Source organism: Vidua chalybeata, chromosome 8 (assembly GCF_026979565.1).
Source record: "Vidua chalybeata isolate OUT-0048 chromosome 8, bVidCha1 merged haplotype, whole genome shotgun sequence".
NCBI lineage: Eukaryota > Metazoa > Chordata > Aves > Passeriformes > Viduidae > Vidua > Vidua chalybeata.
The window spans coordinates 29,814,833-29,836,750 of record NC_071537.1 but is presented as its reverse complement, the minus strand read 5'-3'; the positions used below and the strand labels follow the sequence as shown (position 1 = coordinate 29,836,750).

Here is a 21,918-nt window from a genome sequence, read left to right as displayed (position 1 = left end):
TTCTACTCACTCCTTCACTCACATTGAATGAATGAACTAAGATTGGGATTTCTAACATTTGGTTTAATATTCAGGAATAGATTCTAGAATTGAAGATGTCTTAATTAACATACATTGATAGAGTGTTATAGTTACACCTTCCCACACCCGGGTCTGTTTAGAAACTTCGGTGCCTCTGTGTCTTGATCAGTAAACAGATTTAACAATGAGCCTTTGCCACAGGCATGTTGTGGAGATGAGCTGTTGTTTTTTTTTTAAATGAAGTTGTTACATGGAAAAATACTACAGATATGCAAAGTACTGAATGAGATGCAGCAGGCAGATTATTCTTTGTTATACAGAGAAACTGCCATTTAAGGCAGTTAGCTAATTCTCTGAAATGCAAAGGAAAAATACAGTCAACAATCCTGATTAGCCAGTTAAATCTGAAAAATATCTGTAGATAAAACTTTCCTAAATTATATTGCAGCTGCCTGAAAGGAATGACTTGTATTTTAGAATGAAAATGTTACTGTGGAGCATATTTTAAAAGTGAAGTAGCTATTTTTTTTGGCAATGTTGTGGTGGTAATTAGTCATGCTTTAGAAAAAAAAAGTAATTTTAAAATCAGCGCAGCAGTTTTATCTGTGAGAAGAAATTGAACTTTTTGGTACAGTTTAAATAGAACGGCAATGCATTGCTCAACTGCATGGTCAAACATAATCAGTGGAGAATCTTTTGTTAAGGAACAGTTTAGCAGGGAATATACACAAATGCTGATGAGTTTTTTGTTCAGATTGCCCTCTTCAAATGCTTCATAGCAGTGTTTTTTCACCCAGGATGTTATATTGTATGCAATTTTCTCTTTGTTCCCTGGAGACAGATATGTAATAGACCTCCCCTCTAACAAACTTCCTACTTTTCCTCCTCCTCTTTGGTTAGGGTTAGGGGGAAGTAGACACTCTCCTTATTTATCCACAGAGCCAAAGGTCTGAAAACTGTATGTTCCCACTGTGCTAGTAAGAAAAATAAAATTTGAATAATACTAAGATGGAAAACTATTCTTGATGATCTTAGTTCAATGTTGTCTTCTCAGCTTTTACGCCACTAAGCTTTCTTATATTCTACTGAAGATATTTTAAGGATCTTATGCTAGATGCTGTTAGGGAGAGTAGTTAGTGATTTGGAGGGGTTTGTTTTCTTGTGAACTTTGTTCTAACTGCCGTTAGCCAGGTGGAATTCCTACTGCATTGCTGGACTATAAATCTGTTACTTGGTCCGATGAGTATTTTAGAGAAAAGGTTAAACGTACTAAATTTATACCAGTTTATTCCAAGAACTGCATTCCACAATTGCACTGTGCTGAACTGTAAGAGTGATACTTTTTTTCCCTAGGCAAAATACAAAACTAAGATAAAAGATTCTGAAACCTCTTAAGTCCAATAAGTGAAAAGAAATCCTTTCTGCTACAAAACTGACTATAGGATTTTTTTACAGATTTCTGCCTGTGAATCATCAATCTATTGGATCCTATTAAAAATACATATATAAACAACTGGTTTATAAAGTGTAGTCTGCATAGGAATACCAAAAAGCACAGCAACATGGAGAAGCATTATAATGCCTTTTAATTTTTAACCTTTATTTTCAGATAAAGTTTGTCATCAGTTGTTCTATTAACTTTAGGGATTTTTGAACCTATTACCAAATCTAATTGCTTTAGGCCTAGTAATAAGAGGTGTAAAACTATTGGAAGTTACTTGGTGTGTGACTAGAGGAGAGAGGTGTTTTGAGCATCCAGAGGGTGCAGAGGGTTTGGATAGCACAGCCTGTATGCCTGTGTTTGGCTGCTGCTGGCTCTTCAGGAAGCACAAGCCCAGCTCATAGGCAGTGACCACATGAGAAGTCTCCTGGCCAGCAGGTCCCAGAGAGGAGGCAAGAGAAAGAGTTGTAATGAATGATGGCATTGGCCTGGAAGTTGTGGGGTGGGGAACTGGAGGGTACACACATGGAGGCAGGAGATAAGGATCTAGGAAGGAGAGGAACAGACTGTGGAACAGTGTTTACAAGAAGAACCAGAGATACAGGAGTTGTGTGGGAAGAGGTTGTGGAGGTGTCCATCTGTGGTTACTGACAGGTCCTGCCCTGCTCCTTGGTGTTTCCTTGTACCCAAATGTGGTCTCTCAGGCGTGTCTAGACTCCCTTTAATTACTGCCCAAGCAACATGAAGCAGAAATGTCCTAAACATGCCTTTTCTTTCACATTTAGTGGAGCAAAGTACAGCTTGCTAGCATATACCACTTTGGGGCTGGAAAGTGCTGAGGACAACTTCAGGACCCACAACCTTACCATTACAGGAAATGGTAAGTACATATGGCATCAATTTAAGGAAATAAAAAACCAGTAACATTTTGCATTAAAGTCTTGTAAACTAAAGAGCTTAAAGAGATTATTTTTCTTGATACTCAATATAGAACAACTTTAATAAAATATTTAACGTCTCTAAACCAGACATCTGTACACAGCTGAATAAACTATATGTTGAGTAAAATTTCAAGTCCAGATAAAAATTTAATTCTTTTGGGAGTTTCTTCTGTCATTTGCATCTCCATCTTATGTGAGTTGTAGTTATATACAAATTATTTCCCCTTCCTCACAACCAAGGAAGGGTATCAGAATGAAGAACAGCTTGTTCCTCTGTAGTCAGAAGGAAAGGAGAAAAATTACTTTGGTTTGGCAAGATTGTTTGAGGCCCAGATTTAACACAGGATGTAAGAGTGTGTGCTTGCAGTCTGTGCTGGCTGCTGTCCTTCAGCTCTGGGGCAGCACAAGTTGGGAGCAGTCAGCCTGGATGCTGACACTGTGAGGGACGGATTATGCTGGAACTGCTGGTGGTATTTTCACTTTTTGGTACTTTGTCCATTTTCTGCAAGGACAGTTCCTCCCATAAGCCATCCTCCAACTCTTAACTTAAGACATGGGTCTCTCTGTTGCCTCTGGGAACTTAAATCATTTACTGGGGTAAACTTGACCTCAAAGGGAATTGCCTTCTTTACGTTTCAGTAATTTTGAATAAGTACAGATTTGAAGATCTGTGGGGCATTTATTTCTTGAAGTATTGGATGAATAATTCGGGGTACCTTTGATATTTGTAAGCCTTTCTTTCATAGTACTTCATATCTTTCTTCTTGAAGTTCCTTTTTCTGACATTAATTTACATAATTTAGTCTGGTAAGGAAGGACATACCTGGACATTTTGGTTCATTACAAGCGTTTCTAAACCTTGACCAAAGACAGAGTCACATTAATGGAACATTGTATTACCTACTTCTAATTACAGAAGAGAGAGCCTATTGCATAGTAGAGCTGAGCTATTCCAATTCATTAGAAACTCCTTGGAACTCTAAATTAGCTCCTCTAGTGCTGAAGGCAAAAGTAGATACAAATTCCAAGCCTTATTAAAACAATCTGAAGCAAAGTGCTCATGTATAAATGTAGCTGTGTGCCACAATGGGATGGGCTCAGGGATCACACGACATGAGAGGGCCAGTGTATTTACCTTTCAAGAGTTTCTAGCTCTGGAATGAGCTACATTTTATGTAAGAACAACTTTTTTTTGCAGAACAACATTGCCATTTTTACTTGAAATTATTTTATAATTTATGAAAATTTTCAATTAAAAAACACTTCCTGAAGACTAAAAATCAGTTTTAATCTAATCCCACATTCTTTCCTCAAAATATGAAAATATGCTTATTTACACTCAGGATCTTAATGTAAAAATAGATGTAGAAAGCTCAACTATATGTTTAGGGCAATTTTTCAGACCTGAGTGTTTGTCTGTCTTTTGCCTTTTCCTTTCCCCCAGAGGAATCCTCTTTTTGGCTACCCCTGTATGGAAACATGTGTTGCCGTTTAGTTGTCCAGCCCACCTGCATGGCCAGGGATATGATGGCAGGATTTCTAAATCAGCAGGTAAGGAGACCTTGCTTGTGTTTGCATCCTGGGCTATTAATAGCTGTCATGAAGAGTCAATTGTTAAAACATTTGCTTCTACCTGAAGTGGTGTATTGAGAACTGTTGTTTTTTACCTGCTCTACCTAGAGCAAGGAGGAATGTAGCTCTCTCACAGCTACATTCACAAAAGGTGCCTTCAGTGGCTGAGCATGGAGAAATCAATGTTTCCTTGGCATGAATGATGTAGGCTGTTAGGAAAGATTAAGTACAACTCTTGTTTCAGAGTTGGTTTGCAGCGGTACTTGACGGCATCTGTCCTAATAATCCTGTGGCTCTCATCCTTGTACATACCCCTTGTTCATACTCCTTGTTGTGCTGTCACACAACTTCTAGCACAGCATGGTGAGTCAGGCTGGTGAACAGAGCCATATTAAACTCATCCCTTCAGAAATTATTCATGTGAACTCACTTTACTTTTTATTTTGGTTGCACAACTAGGCAAATGAGAAGGTGATAGTGGAGGGCCAGAGGGTCTGGGTCATTTGTCAGGAGTGCTGAATTACAGGCTTTAAACTGGTTGTGAAACTGTTATGGTTTTATGAAAGCTGTTCAGAAAATTCATTTGAGAAAGTGGCAATTCTAGACAAATGTCTTTGCTTAACATCTGTTGAATGTACTGTGTGTTTCCAAAGTGAAATACTCTTTTTATTTCTATTATTGTGTAATTGCTGTAGCTAATAAAGGTGCTTTCTTTTTTTTTTTTTTACACTAGAAACCAGATCTAGATTTCATTCTGTGTGAACCAGCAGATTCTGTACTATTAGTGTCACATGGCAAGTCTGCGAAAACTGTAAAACATCAGAAGACATTTAAAGTACTGCTAACATTTCAGATATCAGGACTGGAATGTTCTGTAACAGAAAGTCTTTGTTGAAGGCATGAATTTGGTTCATGAATTTGGCTACGTTCTGATCACTCAGGGTTGATATGTGTGCACCTTGCAATATGGTTTTATTTTAGGTTTATGTCTGGCAATTTCTGACTGCTTCTTCCCCTTAGCAAATGGTAGGAGGTCTAACAAGCTGGAGGAGGCTGTATTGCGTGCTGAGAGGTGGCAAACTCCTTTGTTATTACTCACCAGAAGAAATTGAGGCTAAAGTGGAGCCAACATTGACAGTTTCCATCAACAAGGTAAAATTTGTTATATGGGGGTATTTTGTTTGTTTGTTTTCTTTTTTTCTTTTATTGGGGTTTTAAAATTTATTTTATTATTTTGGGGGACGTTCTTTTTAGTTTAAGAAATATGGGCAGTCATTTGGGCTCTAAGCTGCTGGTATGCAGAGTGCTTTATAAGTAGAATGAGAGTGGGATGTACTTCAGTGAAATTTGCAGTCCCCCAGCAGGAGCATAACATTCCTTAGCTGTGGATGTAAATTCCTTCTATTGCATTAGACTGGTTAGCATAGAAGCAAAAAGGAGGGTGTTTTTCCATAGGAAAAGTAATAACCTTTTATATCACAGTTCTATAAGACAGCCCTTAGAAATGTATTGCTTACAGTCCCCTAGCAATACTCTGGTAGACTTTTGTCCTCAACAAGGTGGAATTCCAACAAAAGCTTTTTTGTTGTTATGTGTTATTTGGCCACAGTCTTAATTAGAAGGAGAAATGGAAAATTTTTCAAAATATTTTAGTGCCTTAAAATAAGCTGCTTTTCTTAATGCTGCTTTTGTCCAGAGCATAATAACTTTGGAAGCTCTCTTCTCTAGGATGATATTGTTGCTGTTGTTCATGCCCTGATTGAAAAACCTGAGTTTAAAATGTAATTTTAAAACATTGCTTACTATTTGGCCAAAGAAACAGTAATTAATCTGAAATAATATTTAAATTAATAATGTTATTGGAAAGACCCTCTAGAATGGCAAGCATTAGAGAGAACAGATGCTTTCAAAAACTGGTGCAGGCATCAAGGGTTAATATCCCATAAGGATGGGCAGAGGAGTTAAATGTTATTTGCAATACCATAGCTGGGTTCATCTTGCATAAGTAAGCAGACCCACTTGGAAGCTGTGTTCAGCACAGGCCGCTCTGGGTTCTGCTGCTGCGCTGCCCTGAGCGCTCGGTGCCAGCACCGATCCCGAGAGAAGTGTTCGGGGCCCGGCTGCTGCTGCGCCGCGGCTGCCAGGCAGGCACACTAAGTCAGCCTCTGCCATAATTCTGTTTTCTTGCTGTTCAGTTAACAAATGGTAAACTTTAGTAATTTATAGAATGATTAAACAATTCTAAAACATTACAGGATTTTTTTTTTAAGTTATCTATCAGGCTACCTCATATCTTTCCTTGGGGTTCTCTGTTTTAGTCTAAATCCTAATTTTGCTTTTCCTTTTAAAATAACTATATTGTACTAAGATATTTTGCTCCTTCGAGTAACCAATGCACTCAGAACCTAAAATCCAGCTTGATAAGCCTTTGCTGAGAGACTATCTTTATGTTTGCAGGGTGTCCTTAAAGCTAACATGTAAAAGATACACAATTTATGTATCTTACACAATTTTACAAAGCTATCAGGCTGCTGGAGAATGACTGTGAATGCTTCTTGAATGGAACTTAAAAAAAAAAAAAAGAAAATGCTATTGAGAACATACTTGGATCCTTTACTACTTAAACAGTTTCTCTTGAAAATAACTTAATGCCTGCAGATGTTTTTTGAGTCCTTTGTTATGAAATTTCTCTTATGGATTAAATGAAAGCAGACTAATCGTATGGGCTTGTCTGCTACATGTTGTTAAAGAAACAGCAATTTCAAAGTGAAAGTTGAGATTGAACATCAGCTCTAGACGTCCTAACTAAAATCTCTTAGGGTTGCATATGTGGCATTTTCATTTTTTATGTGAAGCTGATTCTTTACATGTAATTTAAAGATATTTTCTGAGAAGTAGTGAAATCATCTGGATTTATGAGAAAATGGATTTATCTGGAAAATGTTCACACCATTAGCTGTATTTCCAATTCCCTTTGAATTGAGACTTGAAGAAGCCATTAAGACCAGCAAAGTCATTACTTCAACTTTAGATGACTTCACTGCTACTGCTGTTGAGCAAGAATGGTTCTGCAGTTCCTATTATGCAAGTGCTACTGTTATTGTTCCAGCTAAATGTGATTATAACATATTATATTGCACAACTAAGTCGGAAAAGAGAAATTATATTTTCTGTAGCAAAGAAAATTTACTGGAATCCAATTTGAAGAAATATCCTTTATGGGCCAGTTCCTGATTTTTTTTTCAAGTTTTCTTTAATTTGAAATGAAAAATAAAGGCCTTGCCTACATGCGTTAGCTTAGTAAATTGGTGTATGTGCCAGCAGTTCATGTTAGTTGCTCATTGTTTGGAATACATAATCTACTGTGTTTGGTTCATAGATCATAAAACTATTTTTATGCCATCAGTGTCTGAAGCTTGAGGGATTCTGGGATCTTGCTTCAAATTGTTGTAGTCCCACAATTTCCTTCCGGGCATATTTTGTCTGTGCAGTCTTTGTCCCGGAGCCCTGCAGTCGGCAGGCCCAGGGCTCTCTCCGTCCCCATGCTGATCACTGAGGGGAGCAGGCTGAGGAACAAGGGTTTGTAGCCACAGGCTCAGGGTCATGGGAGCACTGCTGATCAGTGCAGCAGGAGCAGAGGGACAAAATCAATCTGGAATTACCTTGAATGACAGTCCTTGGTGGTACAGCTGTTCTGGCTAGATCAGGTACAGGACTTTGTTGGAAAATGTGGTGATGGTTGCCGCAGCGTAACTTCAAGGGAACCATGCATATTTCTATGGAAGCAGGGAGTTCATCCTTGGACTGGAGCAGAGGAATATGGATGTCAGTTCTAGACCATGTGAGCTTTTAGGGAGCCAGCAACATGAGCAATATCCACTATATGTGTTGGGGAACTCCAGCACAGGGAAATGAGATAAGCCCTGAAAATATCTGTAGTAAGGACTTTGTCCCACTAGTTGGCTTAGGGAAAGCCTTCATAGATGTGAAAATATGTTGGAAAAGCACAGACTAGTTAAGTACCTCCAAATGTCTGGTAACTCATAACTGATTGCTCAGCTGAGTCTTGCAGTTGCTTGAAAGAAGTTGTGGATGCAGGCAGGGGAAGCAGGTAGAACACCCAGATCCTTGAGCCACACATGCTCAAATTGAGCAGTTTGAAAGCTGCTTTATTGGCTCATTGTTGCTTCAAAATGCTTGCTGGTCATTCACTGCTATCTCCTTTTCCATATTTTCAGCTGCTTCATTGCTCCCAAGAACAATGGCACAGATATCCTAATATTGCTTATCCATGTCATACACATTGTACTGACCAGCCAGTGGCCATGAGGATGATTAGTACAAGCTGACAAAACAAGGAAGGGACAAAATATTAGCTGATAGATTGATTTTGGTCAATTAATGTGTTTGAAAGGTATAATTTGAAATTTAACCATTTTTTCCCTGCTTGCCTAAAACAAACTTCATGGAAATTATTAATATTACAACAGAAACCAATGTATGTACAGGTTATACTTGTTTCCAGTGTTGTACTGATTTTCAGTTTGGTTTATTTTTTTGTACTAAAAACATGAAGAGAGATTGTTATATGTGATTTGATTTGTTTAATCTTTAAATAGATGCATGGAACTGGGTCTCTAGGTTATTCAATATTTTTAAGAACTGTAATTTGTTTTGATATCTTAAAATGGTCTTTATAACCAGTGCTTCTTAGCATGTCAAGACTGGCTTATCAGGAAAATGTTGTACCTCAGCAGTAAAAAAGTACTCTTTATCCCTGTGTCTTTTTCTTAGCTTGAAATATGAGCTTTCCAGAGAGGTGTTATCAAAAAATATAGAATAAGGTTGGTATTTACAAATACCATGTATTTTTCCCTTCTAGTCTTTCCCCATCTTCACAGAAACAATCTTTTGCATAAAGAATATAAAACTGGCTTTCAGTTCCCCAGAAGAGTCACTTGAGTTCAAGATTCAATTGTTTTCCTATTGCCATCCACTGATTGTTCTGGTCTTTACAATTGCTACAGCAGAGTTGGTTCAGTTTTTTTATAAGACTGGGAAAGATATTATTACAACATGGTAAATTAAAACACTTTTTGTTGTGGTTTTTTTTTGGGGTGCTTTTTCTGCTTCTTTTGTTTTTGTTTTGTTTTTAATAGCTTTTTGTTGGATTGGGTTTTGCTTTTATTAAGTGGAACTGGGCATGTCGTGTAATTCACCCAAGCCTGACAAATTCATCAGCCCATTGCTGTAATGGCGTCTTGTATGACTGCTGAAATATTCAAGCATCAGATATAGATTGCTGCTTGAGGATTTATCTCCTTTGAATAATACCACAGTTGTGGGATAAAATGTGCAGCAAACATCATTAAATAAACTTGTGTGTATGGTATGCTTGAAGTTCTTACCTGTCAAATGTTAATCTATTTGATTTCATTTTTGCTGGTATCTATGGTTACCTGAGTTAATGGGATATAGAGCACTGATGGATGAATTACTTCATCTCCTATTTTTAGACAGAAGAATTTAAATGAACATATCCATCAGATATGCTACAAGCAGTTGTTGGTATTTCAAATGGTTACTTCAGTAATGCATTTCAAATCTGGGGAATGGTCTGTAGAGCAACTTTTGTTTTTCTGAGTATCGGAACTAGGCTTATCCCCATGGGATCCCATGCGTAAACTTAATTTCTCTAGGTGTATGTTTAATGTCTTTAGCAGATGTTTGACATTTGGTTGAGTTGTGTAGAAGGGAACTGGTTGTTCTGTCCCCACTGTATTTTGAGGAGCCACCTTTGTGGTCAGATTCACTGTCCGTCCAGACAGGAGATGTTTGAACACAGCCCTGGCTGTGATTGTTGGCTTCCTTCAAATCCTGGGCGCTGCCCATGCCAGGGATACCCTGGTGTGGCAGGGGGGCTGTGCATGCTCTTGCTGTGTGTTAGATGTCCTCATATCCTGCTGGGCACCGGGGCTGGCCAGCTGCAGGGGGCCAGCTGGTGCCCTGGCACCAAAACTCATTACTCTGCTCTCCTGGGTATGCCAGAAATCCTCTGAGGAGCAGTGTTGTAATGGGCTGCTGCTTGCTCAGTCAGGTCAAGTTACATGTGCAAAGATATTCCCAGGGCTTCTGCTTTACTTCTGTAAATAATGTTAATTGTTTTAATTTGCTCATCATGTTGTGATGAGCAGCAATGTTGACCAGTTGTGTTTTGGAATTCTTTTAGTTGTGTTTTAGCTAGACTTAAAGCTTTTAGCATTTTACACACACACACAAACCACTGAGTTAGGGATAAGGGGGATTTTCTTTTTTAATTGTAGTAATGCCATAACTTTTTTTAATTGTACTAATGCCATAAGAAAGTAAATACTCTGAAAATACCACTGGATCTAGTCTAGAGCAATTGAACTATGTCCCTGATCAGAAGGAAAAACCTTAACAGTGTTGCTGTGTAATCTGAGAGTTTTTCTAATTCTAGCTGAAGAGATTTTTTAGAGTTGTGTTATACTTTCTGGATATATATACACATTTAATTATTTCTATGTAGCTTTTCCTAATTAAGTTAAAACTAAAATATCTATTTTAAAATGGGAAATAGTTTTTTTCTATTAGAGCAAAATCTTGTTCTAGTAGAACTGTATGGGTTATTGCTACAAATGCCCCTTTAAAGATGGCCTAAGTAAGTTTCTTTTTAACTTTCCTGTCACTGTTGTATTACCCTGCATGTCTTGATGCACTAAGATGAGCATTAAATTGATACAAGTTTACAATGCAGTGGGTGAATGATGGCCCAAAGAAGTGCAGTAGGAGGTGTAAATAGTAGCTGTATTAATGTGATTGTCCATTCTGAATCATTTGGAGAAAAGGAGCTGCTTGCTGTTAATGTAGATTATTCACTAAACTACTGTGGAGAAGAGTGAGCAGTGTGACATGAGCTGGTGAAGGTAGAGAGAGGGGGAACACAGAATTACAGTACATTCTGTAATTCAGACTGAACTGCAATAATTGTCCTTTATTAACTTATTTTTCATGTTTTATGCCATTTTAATAGTTTTATGAGAATTTTTTTTTTTTATGAGAAAATATTTTTCAACCAGTTCCTGACATTAGGTTTCTTTTTTAATTGGGTATTAACCTGAAGTAGACAAAAGGCCAAATTCTTTACACTGTCATTGGCCATAAGGTGATGCCAGTGTGAAGCAGTAAGTCACTACCACAGTTTGTTGTTCCTAGGAAACCAGGATTCGAGCTGTGGATAAGGACTCCAAGAGAAGAGCTAATAACTTCTCCGTTATCAACCCCATGTCTGGAGAGGGTGTGACGCAACGTTTTGCTACTGACAGTAGGGATGAACTTCATCAGTGGATGGAGGCTTTCTGGCAGCACTTTTATGATCTGAGTAAGTAAGCAAGCAGTGCTGGCAGTGTGCCCTCCGAATGGAGCATTATGTGACATCAAAGGGATCTTTGAGCAATTTGAATTGGAATTGCCTCATAAGCCTTTGTTTGCAGGAACAAAAAGAAATATGTTCTCTGGGATAATACTGGGTGGTGGTCTAAGTCGTTGGAAGGCAAATATTTGACTAAACCAAAGTCCATGTGTTCTTGCAGGAAATCAGAGGCAGAATATGTCCATCAACCTCAGAAAACTTGTTCTCTTGGCAGTGTTCTTGATAATGTTTTTAAAGACTGATAAATTCTCACTGTCTCTTCCTCCTTCCCACTGTAGTGGGAGGAGTCCACCTCTGCCTGGGCATCCAACCAGTGGTGTGTTGGTTTGGTGAGATCCTGCAAGTATAAAGCCTTAGTATGGAAGTCTTAGTGACAAGTGGTGAGGATGCTGGAATTGTGTGGGGCCTTGGCTGGGATGCAGATTCAGCCAGCTCTTGGAAGTAGTCACAAGTAAACTTGGGGTTTCCTTGCTCAGCAGTGTCATGGATGAATTAAATTACAATTTGTTATAATAGGGATTGCTTGATTCTGTTGTAGTTCAAATGTTCTGGTAGCCCTCATCACATGGGAATATGCTCACCCAGCCACACTCCATGCAGTTGGGCAAATACACACTGCTTACCTGGACCTGGTAAAAGCTGTACCTCAGCCTTTGTAACAGGTGTTAAAGTGTTACCCTGATCCTTTGGCAAACCTCTGGAACAATCCTGATCTTACATGGCAGAGGGAACTCATTTATTGGTGTGAAAAACTGTTGAAGTAGTATATTGTGCTCCTTGTTTATCACCAAATCCTTATTATAAAAATTACATAGATTAATTTGCCTGTGTCTTTTTTCTCTGCTTTCTGCTTGACTCACAGATTTATTGAGAGTAGCGACTGTCAGCTTTTATGCTGCTATTGACAAAGTAGAGTAGCTTCCTGATAGGCATTTTTATCAGGTCAGAAAACAAAATCAGGTCAATTAATGAAATATCAGTCTTTAGTCAGAGATAACACCAATCAAATAATTGAATTGAGGTTGTAGAAACTCAGTGTTGTAGTCATATTTCCAGTCATTTCTAACTTTGATTTACAATGAGAAAAAGCACTATCAATTAAAGAAACACACCAAGCAAAAACTAGGGCATCCTCTTTAAATTATCTGTAGAGTAGGGTAAAAGATCTACTTCTTATTCATTATAGATAGAATACTACCCACAGATTTTTTTGAGACATTTTCCTTGGATTCTGAAAAAATGGGTCACTTGGCATTTAAATGCCTTTTTTCTTCCCTGGTTCTAAAATTCTCTTAAAATTAATGTGCCCAGAAAACTTAGAATGATTGGTATGAACAAAGTAATTTTACTGTGTCTTGTTTTCCTTAAGGTCAAAATCTATTAATAGAAAAAGAGGTTTCCTTGTCTGCTAAAGGATAAAAGGCAAGTTATCCTCTATTAAAAACAGAATGTTCCTTTGCCATAACATTGTAACATTGCTGTATAACACCCGGTTTGCAGGATATTGGAGGTTGTTCCTGATAACTTGATGAAGCTTCCTAAACCTTAAATTTTTTTTTCTATTTTTTTTCCCTTGAATTTATACCGTTTGGGGATTTGAAGGCAAATTATGATCTTTAGCAATCATAGTGTAAGAGTAATTCTGGATGCTTAAATTCCAGCGAGGATCTTATGACCTTTGTGCTAAGAGAATGAATACAGAGGTGAAAATACAAACACATCCTGAGCACTTGTGCTAAACAAAAGTAAATTCTCACTGTTTAGTATTACTTTGGAGATAGTTTCCTGACACAACCTAATAACCTCCATTTTTTTTTTCCAGGCTGATGTGTTTAAGTTCCAGTCATTGTTCTCTTTTCTCTCTCAGGCCAGTGGAAGCATTGTTGTGAGGAACTTATGAAAATTGAGATTATGTCACCACGGAAACCACCTTTGTTCTTGACAAAGGAAGCGACCTCCGTCTACCATGATATGAGTAAGTGGGATTTGCCTTTTCAAGTTGCAGAGTAACAGAAACAACATTGTCTGAATTCAGATGGCTTCTGGTGTTGGTGGTGAAACACTGAGTTTTTCAAGGACAATTCAGACAATGAAAGAGCAACACAACTGCATACCAAGGAGTTCGTATTAAATCTGAATTTGTAATAGTGCAAATAATGAATACACTTTTATACCTTGAGCTAAAAAACCTGCAGTCTACCCTGAATACACTCAAAACAGCTGTCACTAGAAATAAACACTCATGGTAAGAGTAGTATACAGCTCAGGAAATGTAAAGGTAAAATAGTCCAGCTTGCAAACCAATTGCATGAAATTAATCTGCTGTTCTTACAGCTATTTGAAGGTTTACCTAGCATAAGTTACCTAATTTTTTGGTCTTTGGTAATGATGTTGAAAGATATGCTTGGAAAATCTAGCTAGAGTGTATCTGGGACTTGTATTTTTGCAGAGAAAAATGGTATGCAGCAGGATTTTTTTAATAGTTTTGATACAGAAATAATATTTACAGACTAGAAAAAGTAGGTCACTTTGTTTTACTGGCTCCCATGCAGTATTGACTGAGAAACACTGTACAACTCTAAAGGCCTGACTGCTTGCTGCTTGGGATGGAGCTGTGATGATGCTCAAAATGCCATGTGGGTCACTGAGTTACCATGCATCAGAGCACTGAACAATCAAGTTTTATCTAAGCTGTGAATGCTAAGCAGAAATGCAGTAAATGAACCACACAGAAGCTTTACAAAGGTAACATGGTAGTATAATTCCACTGATACACATGTACCTCAGTGAGGAGCAGAACACAACTACATTTCACTCTTAATACTCCATTTTTTTCCTCAATTATATATAGTATTTGTAGTACCCTGTACCCAGCACTGGTGAGGCACCTCAAATCCTGTGTTCAGTTCTGGGCCTCTCACTACAAGAAAGATATTGAAAGACATTACAAGACACACTCCAGACACACTCTGAAATGTGTCCAGAGAAGGGCAATGAAGCTGGGAAAGGGTCTGGAGCACACATGTGATCAGGAGTGACTGAGGGAGCTGGGAGTGTTTAGCCTGTAGGGAAAGGAGGCTCAGGAGGGACCTTATGGTTCTCTACAGCTCCCTGGAAGGAGGGCATAGCTAGGGGGGTTCAGTCCCTTTACTTTAGTAACAAGTGATAGGGCAAGAGGAAACAACCTCCAGTTGCCCCAGGGGAGGTTTAGATTGGATATTAGGAAGAATTTCTTCACAGAAAGGGTTATCAAGCAGAGACACAGGCTACAGTGGTGGGGACACCATTTTTGGAGGTATTTGAAAGACAGATGTGCAGATTTGGTGCTTAGGGACATGGGTTGGTGGTGGATTTGGCAGGGTTAACAGTTGGACTTGCTGACCTTTAAATGCCTTTTCCAACCTAAACTGTTCTGTGATCCTATTGAAAATCAGGTACTCCTGCTGTTTGAGGCTGGTACTTCTGCAGTATACATGGAAAACTCAGTAAGAAGAATAAGAAATGGAGCAAGGCAGTCCTAAGGCACAGAGAGAAAAATGATATATGTGAAGATGTCCCATTTTCTACAGGCTGGCAGCACAAGACTATTTAGTCAGACTTTCATGGGCCTCCTGTGAAACAAAATTTTCAAAGCACTATACAACAAAATGTATTTAATAACTAATACATACAGGTTTCCCTGTAGTACTTTATTTTTTCTTTTACTAGGAAAGAAATATCAGTGCCTACCCTGCTGCCTCAATGCCAGCTGTCACAAAAATAATTCCCTCCTGTCACCTCAGTTCTCTTTTGGATAGCATAAGTAATATTTTCCATTTCATCCATTAATACTCTTAGTAGTTCAGACTTGGTGAGACAATTAATACAGCTTTGTATTCTGAGTAGTAATAAGAAAATAGAAGTAAAATCATTGGTGGTGTTTTAATCTAGGTTAATTGCTGTCCCTTAAAATTACAGGCATTGATTCTCCAGTGAAACATGAGGGCTTAGCTGATATCATACACAGGAAAATTGAAGAAAGCAATGGTGAGTTCCTTCTTGGCCAGCAACAAGAGTCTGCATCTGCCCTATGGGCATCACTCTTTGATGGATCTCATGAGATGACTGTTCAGAAAAACATGCATCTGGACCCAAAAAGAGATGCCACAAGTCCTAAGGACAGCAGAGGAAAGAAAAGAAGAGCTCCGCCTCCACCCTCTGAGAAGTCACCATACAGTGCAGAAGCACAGGTGAACACAGAGCAGCTGGGCAAGGAAAACTGGAGGAAGCCTGACCACACACCTGCCAGTAGCTCTTCCTTTGAGTCAGTGTTAGCTACGAAAATGCAGCAGCTGCAAACCCCCCTTGCTCCCCCTCATAAAATTGGTCCGTGTGGAAAAAGTGCTTTAGCTGGCCTGGGGAATCCTACTTCTCTGGTGAGCAAGACCAAGTCTGACACCAAACCAGTACCAACCCCTAGACATAAAAGCATCACAGAAATACTAGACCCCAGGTCCTGGTTGCATCCATAGGCATTATATTTAGCTTAGAGGAGTCTTTGGAATTTAAAGTTTCTCAGCCTTCTCCTAATACTCTTCATTAAAAGTAGATTTTAGCATTTAGCTCAAGCGTTTCCTGTAAGCCAGGGCATTACTGCTAGCTGCAGTCTCAGCTGTATTCATTAGTGGTAGTATCAAAATAATTGCACTAGAATGGGGGGGTGGTTTTCTCTGTCTGGAGTAACGGCACTATTTCTGAAAACAATAGTTCAGTACTTTCCTCTTGAAAAAAACCACAGTGTTCAGGGTAACCTCAGCTGTCCCCACAGCAGGCATGTTATCAGTGCCTTCTACCAGTGCCTCAGCTTAGCCCATCCACAGCTCCTCAGACTACTTAAGTGGAAATTCACCACACAGATCTTGCAAAGCTGGTAATCTTGGGCTCCATGCTTACTGCATCCTCTCTCTCCCTTGCTGTTTAGGAAACATTGCTTATATGGTAATCAAGTATGAAAAGCTTTTGTGCTGTTCTGAATGGCTCTGTAACTCCATACGAATTTCTGAGGCAGTTCTATCAAGTTAGTGTGGGATTTCCCAAGTTCCTGCTGGTTCATGTGCAGTTGGAATGGACCAGGGTTATCTGTCTTCGAGCAAGGATATGCTCCATCACTGCTGTTGATTTTGGGCTAAGACAGGTGTTTAAAAGCAGTTGCTGGGTATGTGCACGTGCTTGTCTTAGGGTTGTTTTTCCTGACAAATGTGGGTCTGTAACACAGCTCCTCCTTTGTGGAGCCTCTCAGCTGTTCCTGGTAGGGAGCTGGTTTGTAAACAGGCAGTGTTACTAGAAAGCAAAACAGGGTTTTTTAACCAGTTGTTCTTTCTGCAATAGCAGAGAATAAGCACTTCAGGTGAAGATACTGAACTTTGATATTCTTTCATCAGACTGTTCACCAGTTCTATAAGAAGTATGTGTTGTTAGGGTTCCTGGGGCACCTGCAAAATATCTACTGCATAAGAAAAAGCTGTGTTCTCTTGGACCCACAGCTTCACTACCCAGCCATTTCCTTGTCTGATGCATTTGTCTCAGATGCTGGAACTTATCCAAGGGCAAAGGTCTGCTTGCAGTTCTCCCCTGGAGAGACTTGGTGCTTAGACCTGTGTTGAGAGGGTCATTTCAGGAACTGCATACATACTGTTCATTATTTATTAATTTTTTCCCTAAGTGTGGACAGCTCTGGGAGCTTTACCATTTCTCCAGAAGATACTGTGGGCACGGTTGGTTGGTTGGTTGATTTATTTTATTTAATTTATTGTCTTCCGCTAAGCTCTTGGCTCCACAGTTGTAAAGGTATCTGCTGAATTCCCTCAGTAGTTCATTTGGGATGGGGTTGAGAGGCAGATTTCATTTACAAATCTTTTTGCAGGATTAGAGCCCTTTGTTCTAGAACGTCCTTGTTCATTCTTCATTTAATCACATTCCATTTTCCCTCTGAAACAACCATAATAATTCTTACAATAAATCATGCTGTTACTTAAGTGGATGGTTTGTGAATGGCTTATAAATAGGAACAGAAAAACTGAAGAAAAACTACATGATTATGTAAATCAGACAGTCAACTAAGTGGACTGTACAACTCTGAACAAGAAATGGGAAAAATTGGGAGGGGGGTGAAGCATATTTTCCAAAATGCAGCTGCAGTTTATTTAGCTTTAAATCTAGCCTTAAATGTTTCTGTGCTCAGAAAGAAAAAAAAACAAACACTTTTCTCAGTAACCCCCTTTCATTTTGTAGATATATTTTTTTTAAAAATCTCATACATTTATAAGGAAATAAGGCACCATAATGAGGATTTATTTTTAAATTCAACAGACCATTGAATTTCAACAAGCAGTTTCTCTATTAAATTCAGTGGCTTTGTTTGAACTGAACATATGTATTTTAGCAAGGCATTTAATATTAATTGGAAGTCTTCAAGTGATGAGAATTCACTCATACCTCCTGTTGCAACACTTAATTACCCCAGGTACATTTTTCACTTGATTTTCTATTTGCATTTCTAGCTCCACCTTAAGTTATTTTGGTCTTTTTATGCATTTGATTGCTTATATTGATCTCCGTAGTATCAGCTTTTCTAATTGCCTGTGTGTAGTTATAAATCATGATTATGTCCCTTTTAACCTTTTCTCTGATGAGACGTACTGCATTCCTTAACTTTCCTATGGCAGTGAATGTTATCCAAGACTAATTAATCTTCACGTTCTTCTCTGTATTTCTCATGTACAGAAATATTTGTAAGGGTGACATCTGAATTAGATGCCACATGTCAATAGTGATCCATCAGGACTGTGTAGAGCTATAATGTGATCCTCTTGCTCTGAATATCTCCCTCTCTCTCTCCTCTCAAAAATTGCTTTTTTTTTTTTTTTTTTTTTTTTGTGGAAGCATTGCCTTGGATGCTGACTGTTATGGGCCATGTCCTCTTCAGAGTCTTTCTCAAGAATGTGGTACATCATCCTCTCATTATCTTACCTTATATTTTCTTGGAAATATAGATTGTATTTTATCAGCATTAAAATACTGCTCATGAAGTGATCCACATTGCTCTAAGTGACCTGTCCTCATTCTTTACTACTCCAGCAGTCTGCATGTCCTTTGCAAATTTATTGCAAGTGATTTTTACAGTTTATTCCAGATCATTGATTTTTAAAATTGAATGCAAGGTAAGGTTTGTAGAGAGAGGTGATAAGTTTTTATTACATCAGTGACATGGGTAGGGGGTGGGGAAAAGCAAACAGGCAGGCCATTGAATTTCTGTCCCTTTTATCCTAGAGCCTTTAAAACTTTGAGTAAGATGGAAAACAGCTATATTTCTTGCTGAATCCCTACTAATACAGTATCTTGAAATTATTATTATGATATTTTAAAGAAAATTACATGTTCATCTTGTTTTCAGAAGGTTACTCAGGGTTCTTGTGGGTAACACCTCTGTGCAGGTATCTTTGCAAGCCAAACTTAATATATCAAAGAGTAAAATGCAAACTGTTGTTCAAGACCTATTCTCCATGAAGCTGTATTGATATTCTATATCTATCCTTATTAGACTCACGTGGGCCAGTTCACGATATTGCAGTGACCACCACTAAGCAAACAAGGCCATTAATTATTCTGTTCTTCTGCTTCAGAACTATATAATCCCTGTTATGAAGAAAGAGTTGATTTAGGTTTTAGTATTTATTGTTACTTTGCCTTTCTTTCCCCTCCCCCTTCTGTATTGCCATTAGTGCCTTTGCATCTTCTGTGAAGCAAGTTGGTGTAACCAATAAAACCTGCAGGCTCCCAGGAAACAGAGAACTCAGCTATACAATAAAGTCAGTGCCCCTGGAGGAACTGCTGCTCCCAGCAGTAGAGGAGAATGTAACATTTCACCATCTTAGCAGCTGTGTTCGGTGAGGATGCTTTAATTGCGTGACTCAAAATATCAGGGATCAAAACCCAAGTCATTTGGCAGCTTCCTGCTGGGAGGAGGCTTGGAGGACCTGTGGCTTCTTCCAGCCCTTCTGTCCCATTCCCCTGTGTTCACATTTGTGTAGGCAAGCTGGAATGCTGTCATCTGGCAGGGAAGTCCATTGAGAAACACTTCTCCCAGGATGAATGGCTCCAATGATCCAGTGTAGCACAGGGAGGACGTTGGTGGTACCTGCTGAACTACACGTGGGATTAGAGACTTGTCTGAGGAAGGTGTCGGGCCTGCTCTGAAAACTATACCTTGCTTGTTCTCTGCTGGGATTAATTAATGCTGCTTAAAACCAGAATTAAGGGTTGGATGCAGTCTTGAAGTGGGGGAGACAGAAATCAGCCCGAACTCTTCTTTTAGGAAGTACAACTTGAAATTAATTGCTAGTTCAAACATGAATATAAATTTCACAGAACATGAACTTCTGAAATATTGACTGAACAAAGCCTTAATTTATTAACTTTTTATATTTACCTGATGTCTTCAGCTGTTTATTTGGTCTTGGAATGGTAGATGGTACCTTCTGTGGTTTTAAAGGCATTGCCTTCAAATGCTTACATTTTTACTAGTATTGTGGGGTTTTTTTCCCATGGTAATAATACTAATAGTTATTTTTTGGTGGCTTGTACGTATTTGGAAATACTGTCGTAGTATTCAGAATTGATTTCTAATTAATGCAAACTACCTTAATAGAAAAATGGAGATTTAGACACTAATGTATTGTGAAATGTTAGAACAGAAATCTTCTTATTTTGCTGCTAGCATATTGTATTTCTGTTAAAATATGCAAGTGAAATTAAAAACATTTCTAGAATAAAAGGTTTTTGGTGTAATTTTTTTCAATCTGGAACTACATTAAGGTTTACTCCAGTGTATAAGCCATGGGTGATGGCTGCTGTAAAATGAGAGAGCTCAGGGGTAGCTCCTTTTCCCTTGGGCCTGCCATGAATGTAGCCCTGTAGGCTCATACTGACAACAGCAAACAGTATCAGCCTCAGTTTTCTGACTTGGAGGAAGGGAGGAAAAGCCATTTAACTGGCTTTCAGTTAAATCAATGCTCCCTGCCATTCACTGAATCCAACGGACACCACCTTGTGTGAGTCGGTAAAGTTAGAAATATTATGAGATGCACCTTTTTTCCACAAATGTGCCAAAACAAAACAGCCTGTTTTAGGTTTCATCTTACTTCTCTCATAATCATGGAGGAAAAGATGCCATGAAGTAGATTTACATCTTGCTTTCTGCTTTGTAAGGTGGCTTCATAAATAAGCCACTGACATCCATTGATTAATTAATTAATCCATCCATTAATTGTTTTCCTTTCACAGGAAGCCTTGTGCTGAAAGGGAGCTCTTATGCACCTCACCAGCTAGAGCTCAGTGTGACACTACTAATTTAGAACTAACTGAGCTGCTCAAGTGTTCTTTTGACCCAGTTATAAAATTACTGTAATAAATGCAAAAGGAATTGTGAGACATTTTAATTTTGGAATTGGAGTCCATGATGAAACAAAGAAAGTGAGATTGACAATTGCAAGGCAACTCAGTGCAGCTGAGTGATTTAATGAAAATTGTGCTGCAGCTAAAGCTGCTGCAGTTTCCTTTAAGGAATCATGGGAATATAAGATATGATGAGCTCTTCATATAACCATTAGTAAATGGTTAAACTGTAATTGTTCCATGTATGTGTTATATACTCACAAAAAAACCCAGTTTGTGAGACATCAAAATAAATTGCTTTTTATGAGGAAAGAACAATCTTTCAAGATTTTTATATCAAGATAGCTTTCTAAATGTTTTTTATGTACCTCCCCAAAGGGAGAAAATTTATAATAGCTAGTGAAGTGTCTTTTATTCTGTTACGGTATTTCTTCACATTTCTATAAACTTCTTGCAAAATAGCTACAAGAAGCCATTATTTATAGTATATGTTGTTTCACCTCAAGGTGTTTTTTTTGAGCTCTTGTCCAGTGTTCGGTAATGATACAAAATACTTGCAGAAGAAAGTCGTTATATACACAGCCTTTTCCCAGCCCTTAGTAATTACAGGCTTTTTAATATGCAGATGTGGAAAGCCTTTTAGTCTGTCAAAGTTTCACTTTATGTCTCTGTCTGGACATGAATTCAGAGTGGCAGTTAAAAGTAAAAAAATTTATTCTTTAATTTGCTTAAATTTTGGCATCACTACTGTCTTGTGGCACTTACAGCTTAATGATATTGCCACAAAAGTTTTCTTTCCAAGCTTTAAAATTTGTGTATTTTCTCTTGCTAAGAAGGAAAGGGTCAGCAAGTGTTCATCACATTCCTTTTTATGTCACTCACTATAAAAGTGGTTCCAAATACAAATATCATTGATTTTATCACCCTAAAGGAAAATGGTCCCAGTTTTTTCCATCTTTGTTTGGATTATATTTTCCATTTTTTAATTAGTGTCTATTTCAAAATCCCATATGTATTTTGATGATATCTTTCTTGAGCTGGGTGCCCAGAGCTGAACA

At 38.3% G+C, this 21,918-nt stretch overlaps 1 protein-coding gene across 3 annotated transcripts in view; it reads left to right on the top strand.

Moving 5' to 3' along the window:
* Window positions 1–20,673, top strand: part of RTKN2 (rhotekin 2) — a 52,447-nt gene extending 31,774 nt beyond the window's left edge. The window contains exons 7-13 of one of the 3 annotated variants that reach the window (XM_053948958.1): window positions 2,248–2,342; window positions 3,848–3,954; window positions 4,996–5,127; window positions 11,212–11,377; window positions 13,296–13,403; window positions 15,386–15,657; window positions 19,189–20,673. In XM_053948958.1, the coding sequence (XP_053804933.1) occupies window positions 2,248–2,342; window positions 3,848–3,954; window positions 4,996–5,127; window positions 11,212–11,377; window positions 13,296–13,403; window positions 15,386–15,657; window positions 19,189–19,230 (922 nt within the window). In that variant the 3' untranslated portion in view covers window positions 19,231–20,673. The remainder of the gene's footprint in view (window positions 1–2,247; window positions 2,343–3,847; window positions 3,955–4,995; window positions 5,128–11,211; window positions 11,378–13,295; window positions 13,404–15,385; window positions 15,658–19,188) is intronic. The other 2 variants (XM_053948959.1, XM_053948960.1) reach the window with 2 other exon arrangements.
* The last annotated feature ends 1,245 nt before the right edge of the window (window positions 20,674–21,918 follow it).